Source organism: Pocillopora verrucosa, chromosome 3 (genome assembly GCF_036669915.1).
Source record: "Pocillopora verrucosa isolate sample1 chromosome 3, ASM3666991v2, whole genome shotgun sequence".
NCBI classification, from domain to species: domain Eukaryota; kingdom Metazoa; phylum Cnidaria; class Anthozoa; order Scleractinia; family Pocilloporidae; genus Pocillopora; species Pocillopora verrucosa.
The window spans coordinates 10810736-10817496 of record NC_089314.1 but is presented as its reverse complement, the minus strand read 5'-3'; the positions used below and the strand labels follow the sequence as shown (position 1 = coordinate 10817496).

General features: G+C 42.7%; 1 protein-coding gene across 1 annotated transcript; it reads right to left on the bottom strand.

Annotated features, from left to right (window-relative positions):
* Window positions 1–323: 323 nt before the first annotated feature.
* Window positions 324–5763, bottom strand: LOC131797931 (uncharacterized). Its single transcript, XM_059115595.2, has 2 exons — window positions 5018–5763; window positions 324–4363 (listed from the first exon to the last, which is right to left on the bottom strand). Exons 1-2 carry the CDS (start codon window positions 5121–5123, stop codon window positions 951–953), a joined length of 3519 nt encoding a protein of 1172 aa, XP_058971578.1. The 5' UTR covers window positions 5124–5763; the 3' UTR covers window positions 324–950.
* Between the last annotated feature and the right edge of the window lie 998 nt (window positions 5764–6761).

Below are 6761 nucleotides of genomic sequence, written 5' to 3'. Positions count from 1 at the left end.
GTTTCCTGTGGCCAAATTTAGAGACTTACTAATTTAAGTCTTCTTTTTGTCTTTTAGTTTCACATATCAGCCAGGATGAAATAAAATGGGATGTAATTTAGTTTCTGAAAGGTAGGAAAACAAGATCAGCTTACAATGTAATGTAGTCATAATGTACTTGTGAAAAACCCTTTCCCATGGACAAATTTTTAAGGACTGGAATGAAACTGGTTTGATCTGGGAGAACTTATCCCAATACTGACTGTGTATTCTAAAAATATCCCAGCTGCAATACAATAATTCTAATTCAAGGGCTTAAACCACACAGAATTTCACGACAAAAGTTCACTATCAAACTCTTTATTTACAAAGATAATGTTTGGTCTTTTGCTTAAATACATGTCACATGTTACAAAAATATGGCTAAGTGACTTAACCTCAACAGTTGTTTCATACCTCTAGAAAATCTAGTCAAAATAAATATTTTTCTTGGTATAAAACAATATAATACTTTAATAACTTAGGTATTGATAAAAATATTTTCCCGTGTCACGATTGTCCCTTTTAGTCATGTAAGGAATATATTTACACCTGAATGGTCTTCCTGTTTGAAAATAATAAAAAAATTTTCTCAAGAAATGGACCATGAAATGTAGTTTCTACATTGTACAGATTCCTTATAAATTGTTCACTTTTGATGCATTGGCCTTTTTTGAGTCTAAGACTAAACAACTATTGATCTAAATACAACACAATTATATTGGTGAAACCTGGTATAAATTATACCTTTTTGGTTAGTGATTGCACTAACTTTGGTCTTGCATAGCAAGATATTTAAGCGCAGAAAGAAGTTTGAAAAGCTCACAGGAAATCATCTAAATGTTGTTAAGTACAAAATACAGTTCTAGAAAATATTTATATGCAAATTCTTGCAAAAATTTAAATGCCATAGGGTTCATCGATAGAACAACTTATGCAAGGACAGGTTTATTTGTGTTGTTTGCTTGGGCACTGAAGCCTGGTCGGTTATCCACAACTCCCTCGGGTTTGGGTTGTGGCGCATGAAGTTTGCTAATATGCCGCGACAAGTGGCTAGGGTTGTTGAAAGCCTTGGGACATTTAGAACACTGGTAAGGTCTCTCTCCTGTGTGGATGAGAATGTGACGCTGCAAGTTGCCAGAGATTGAGAAGCACTTTGAACAATGAGGGCATTGGTATGGCTTTTCTCCAGTATGGACTCTTGTGTGAATGACAAGGGCACTCTGTTTGCTGAATGCCATTTGGCAGTGTTGACACTTGAAAGGTTTTTCACCTGTGTGGCTACGAATGTGCCTGACCAACATTTGAGAGTCATTAAATGATCGCACACAAAACTGGCATTTATAAGGCTTTGTGCCAGTATGAACCAATAAATGTTTCTCAATTGACTGAGAGTCACTGAAGGCCCGTCCACAATATTCACATTTGAAAGGCTTCACACCAGTATGACTGTAGGTGTGTTTTTCCAAGCTTGTATTGTCATTGAATCCTTTATTGCAGTAATCACACTTAAAGGGCCTCTTTTTGTTGTGTACGAGCATGTGACATTGCAGTCCATCTGCGCGTGTAAATGCTCTGTTACATTCAGGACACTTGAATGGTTTTTCACCAGTGTGGGTGCGCTCATGAGAAGTCAAGTGAGAGTACCACTGGAATCCTTTGTGGCAGAATTTGCAGGTGTATTTTGCATGCCTTCTCCTTCCTTTTCTTGATAGGTGGTTTTCACTCTCACCATCTTCTGGCAAACCACCTGGAGAGCAGTTTTCTTTTTGAGTTGGGCTGTAGGTTTCATCTGCATCGTCAAGTTCATTGTAGTCTCCCTCTTCCTCCTCCTCAAATTCATCCTCTTCTTCTGAAAGGCTTTCACTATAAGAATGTGCTAGAGCTTCTTTCTCAGTAATGTACACACGTGGGGCAGCAGACTCTACCTTGACAGTCCATGTGCCCTGTTCAGTTGGTGGCCCAGTCTGGATACCATAATCTCTCATAACAACAGTGTATGAACCATCTTCTTCTTCATGGGGTGAACCAGGAGGAGTGATCACACAGCTGGATTTGTTCAAGGCAGGGTTGTGACCAGGAGACTTTGACATTCTCTCATTACACTGGAGGTCTGTGCCAGGGCTTGAACTGTGCTGTGGGTAGCTCTCGGATGGCAACAAACTGTCCCTGACTTCACGATGAGGCATTGCAGTCTTCCTTCTTTTAGCTCCTTTTGGTGGCTGGCTGGGAGGCTGGCTCAGAGTTTCTCTTGAGTGCTGGCTCGGAGGCTGAGACGAGTGTGGACTTTGCTGGATCATCTGAGGTGCTTCAGTTACTGGAACTCTGTACACTGGACTGCGCATGAAGTCTGGAGGTGGGGGTGCATAAACAAACTTTTGCTGCTCTTTTCCATCTGGGGTGTACTGTGGAGTAGGAGGTTGGCTTACATTCTCGACAGGATATGGAGGTGATGGCAAATGTACTGCTTTCTGATCTGGATACTGCTGCACAACTGATTGCTCATTTGGTGGTTTATTAACTGGATAGTAATGAATTGCCATTGAAGATGGCTTATCAGGTGGGTACTGTGCTGCACTTTGAGGTGGGTAGTATGGCTGAGTTGGTCTCTCTGCTGGATATGGATGTCCAGTGGAAAGAACTGGTCCTGCAGGTGCCTGTGGTGGTGGTGTGGGCTGACTGACAGCCACCTGCTGTGTGGCTGGTGGATAAGGAAGTGCCTCAGGTGCAACAGCATGAACAGGGTAGGGGGTCTGATTTGGTGCCGCTTGATATTGAGGTGGGTACATGGGTGGTCGTGTAAACTTCTGTTCTTGTGGAGGGTAGAGCTGCTGTCCTGGAGCAGTATGAGTTTGTGATGGGTAGTGCTGAGGTTGATGAGGAGCCACTGTTTGCACAGGGACAGGATATGACTGAGAGGTAGCCACTGAATGACTGGGAGGTGACAATTGTTGTGGCGAAACTGGTTCTGACTTTGTGACAACATACGGTGGAGATGGCATGGCCTGTGCTACTGTTTGTGGTGGGTAGGTTTGTGCAGGGATGACTCTTGCATCGGGTGGAGGATATGGTACAGCAGTCATGGGGGGATTGGTCAACTGTGGCTGGTAACCAGGCTGTACCATTGTAGGTTGCAGAGGGTGAGCAGCACTAGGATTTGACATCATTCTTGGTTGGTAGATAACAGGACCCTGAGGTTGTGGCTGAGGCAAGTGATGCTGGGTATGTGTTGGGGCTCCTTGTACTTGTGGTTGTGGGGGTACAACTGAAGGTGCTTGTGACAGTGGTGGTGGTTGTGGTTGGGTCGCTGAAGGGGCTGGTTGTGGATATGCTGGATGTGATTTGGCGTCTCCATTCTTTCCCACTGGGGAATACAAATTGTTTACGCCTGGAACCTTTTCAAGAATAGCAGCTCCAGGAACAGCCTGATACTGCACTCCTTGGGAACTTGGAATAGCATACACTGGAAGGTAATGTACAACTGGTGTGGCAGAAGGTGCAGAAGTTTGTGCTGGTGTGGGTTCTTTCCTTTGAATGAAATGTGCTGGTGGATCAGAAGCTGGAACATTGTTAGCAGAAGACACACTGCAGCGATATTCCTCGTTTCGATGATGCACTGGAGCAGCTGGAACTGGGCCACTTTTATTTGGATAAACAATGTCCATTTTTTGGCCGATAGAATGAACTTCCACGATCTTGACATTGTCTAAGCCAACGTTGCCCGCAGTTGGCGCGACTTCGCGTCTTTCGCGCGAGAACTTTCCGGTGCGTGGTTCCGCATGATTAAATTGCTTGGTGCTTTCTTGATGGCCAGCCTTTTGATATTCAAATCGTGCAGACTTTTCTTGACAGCTCTTTGAATGCATGGGCGGTTTGAAATGATAACCACAATTGGGGTTCCCCTGAGATGTCACTCGCTTGGAGTTTGCCGCCACATAATTATTTATGTTCCTTTGATGCGTTGAAGTAGATTTGCCTTCAAGCGGAACGTCTTTGGCTAAACATGGGTCGTGGCAAACTGCCACACGCTTTCCGCCATTCCCGTCTTCCACTTCTTGCTTAGCTTTGTAGTAATAAACTACCGTTTTCTTTGGGTTTCTTTTCCGCGTTTTTCTGGGTACAATTGCGTTATCCGCTCGTGGAGATTCCGAGATGCCATTTCTGTTAGTCTCGAAAACCCCCGTTTGAGTCAGGCGCGAGGCAGAAACTGTTTCCCGTTCCTCTCCGGTTGTGACGTGTGAATGTTTTCTCTTGACAAGGAGACGGACAGGCGACTCTTTAGAGCGAGTAGGCGGTGAAATCTGATCTTCGGAAGTGCACAAGATCCTATCGTTACTGAGGGGATCTGTAGAAAAACGTCAAATTGCAACTTGAGACAAAAGTACCGTTACTGAAATTAACTCCCAGCAGTGCACGTTTCATGAAACCGCAACTTACACGCGACTCTTAAACGCTTTCCGATCTATATTGATAAGTAGTACTTACATTTCTGATAAGAAGAGAGTGATTTTTTGAGCTGTTAATCGCTTGAACGCGAGATGGACAAATCACTCGACAAGCGCGCTAATTAAATATTCAACAACTGATCAGTAAATAGAGGAGCGCGGTAATTAACTTAGAGGGCTAAGAAAAACTTCAGCTCTCAAAAGTTGCATTCGTTAACGCTTCGGAATGCGGCGGAAGGCAGTTGTAATTCTGCAGGATAAACTTTCTTGAAAGCTAACAAAAAAGCAGGCAGAATTTGCACTGCTTGACTCAGAAGTTGATTAGTTACGTGAAAGCGCGGGCAGTTAACAAAAACGTGAACTAAATGTTTGAAAGCTGAATTTCCACGAGTTGAGAAAACTTTTGAAACACATATCTGGTACAGTGACTCTATCTTCGATATCCATCTTCGAGTTTCGAAACTAGCGTAACAACGTGATTTCGAAGTAAAGGAGGAAATTTCGAAGAGAGTTCGCCCACGAAATCTTAGCAGCTTCAAAAGTGATGAACTCACCAGAAATTCCGTTGGAAAATTGTCTGTTTACTTGGACTTGAGGAGAAGGTGCCCCATCCTCTTTTTTTTTCTCCTTCTTTGCTTTGATCAAGAACGCTCGAGGCATAGCGACAGCGGTAGAATTGGAGAAATTCCTGCTGAGCGATTCGTGTGGTTGTGTTCCTCTTCAAGGATGCTGACGAATGCAGCCGTTAACTGCTCAACACACAACATTAAGGATATTAGCATGCGGCTATGAGATAATACTACATCAGTATTCAATGCTCATTCGACAGGAGAATTCCGTTGGGTGACGTCACAGGTCGAAATATCATGAAAGTAACTCCCCCGACAATTTCAGTAGGGATGCGACGCGCGACTCCGATCGGACATGTAAAACATTTCCTATAGTCTGGCGAATTTTTCCGCGGTCTAATCCATTACGATTGAGGTAGCCGAATGGCGTCGAGTGATAGAGATTTTGAGACGTTGTCTGTCAAGAAGCGAGAAATTCCGCCGCACGAAGTCAGAGTAAATATTAGCTCACTGCCGGTACCCCTATTGGGTTCTATTTTTCACCGGAAGTGAGCGATTATGCTACGCTTGGGCAATCTGAATTAGGCCTCTTCATTTCAGGCACGAAATTTTCCCCGCACGTGCAAACCTGCTTTTCTGTAGAAAGTTCTTCAAATGTGAGATTCCAAGATGACATTTGGAAGCATCTGGCGCACTTCAGGGATTGGTGAAATTTTGGTTTAACGATAATTTGGTTATTGAATTCCCCAGCGTCTTCGGGAAAATTTACATTTTCGTTCTCCGTTCCGACACGTGTTTAAGCATTCACCTTCTTTGAACCGTAGCAAACGTTCTTGACGTCATTGGTGCTCTTGTCAAAATAGGCCAAAAAATAAGCACAATCCTCGGTTCTAAAGTACCGCAAGGATCAACCAGAGTGGAAAAGAAGAATTGAATGTGTCAGGAAAATCTGCGCGTTCCATTCCAGATTTTACAACCCTTAGGTACAGACCCCATATCATGCATTGTTATCAACTGACAAAAAAAAAATTAGCATAACTAGTTTTTCGAGATTACTACGGAACAAACAACTTTTCTAACTTTTTCAACCGCAAATGAATTCTTAAAATAGCGGAGTTTCTGTAAAACATTTAATCACACATTTCATCTCAAATTGCTCCTTTATCTGTTTACGGGATATCGGCGATGTAATCTTTGTTGGGTTGGACGATATTACTTATTTTTTCGCCCTATCGTTTATTCGGGTGTTATTCTTTCATTCCATCAAAATGCCTAATGTTTGTTTCTCACTGTTATGGAAACCTTTTGAAAACTTTATCTCCGCCCCTCAGAAAACATACTTTTGATTTTGTCGAAAAAGAGAAATTCCTGTTTTGCTGTAACGGTGCCCTTTCGGAATGTTTCTTCAGTGTAGCGTCCCAGAGCAATATTCTCCTAAACTTGATAGGCGATAACCAAAGATAACATTTTCCCTGAAAAATATGCATGCCTATATTAGCGTCCTAATGATTTTGAAAGTTCCTGGTTGTATTCAAATCAAGTTTCCCACACGCTTGAGGAATGCACTATAATTAAACTTATGTTTAAAGATGAGGCGTTCTCTTAAAGCTTTCTTGTGTTTAAAACCGTTCGATTTAAATGTCTCCTAGCGATTTCACTCCTAGGTTAACCCAGTTTATTTACAAACTTGCTGACTTCGATTTTTTTGCATTTTTGAGAGGTTTTTGAT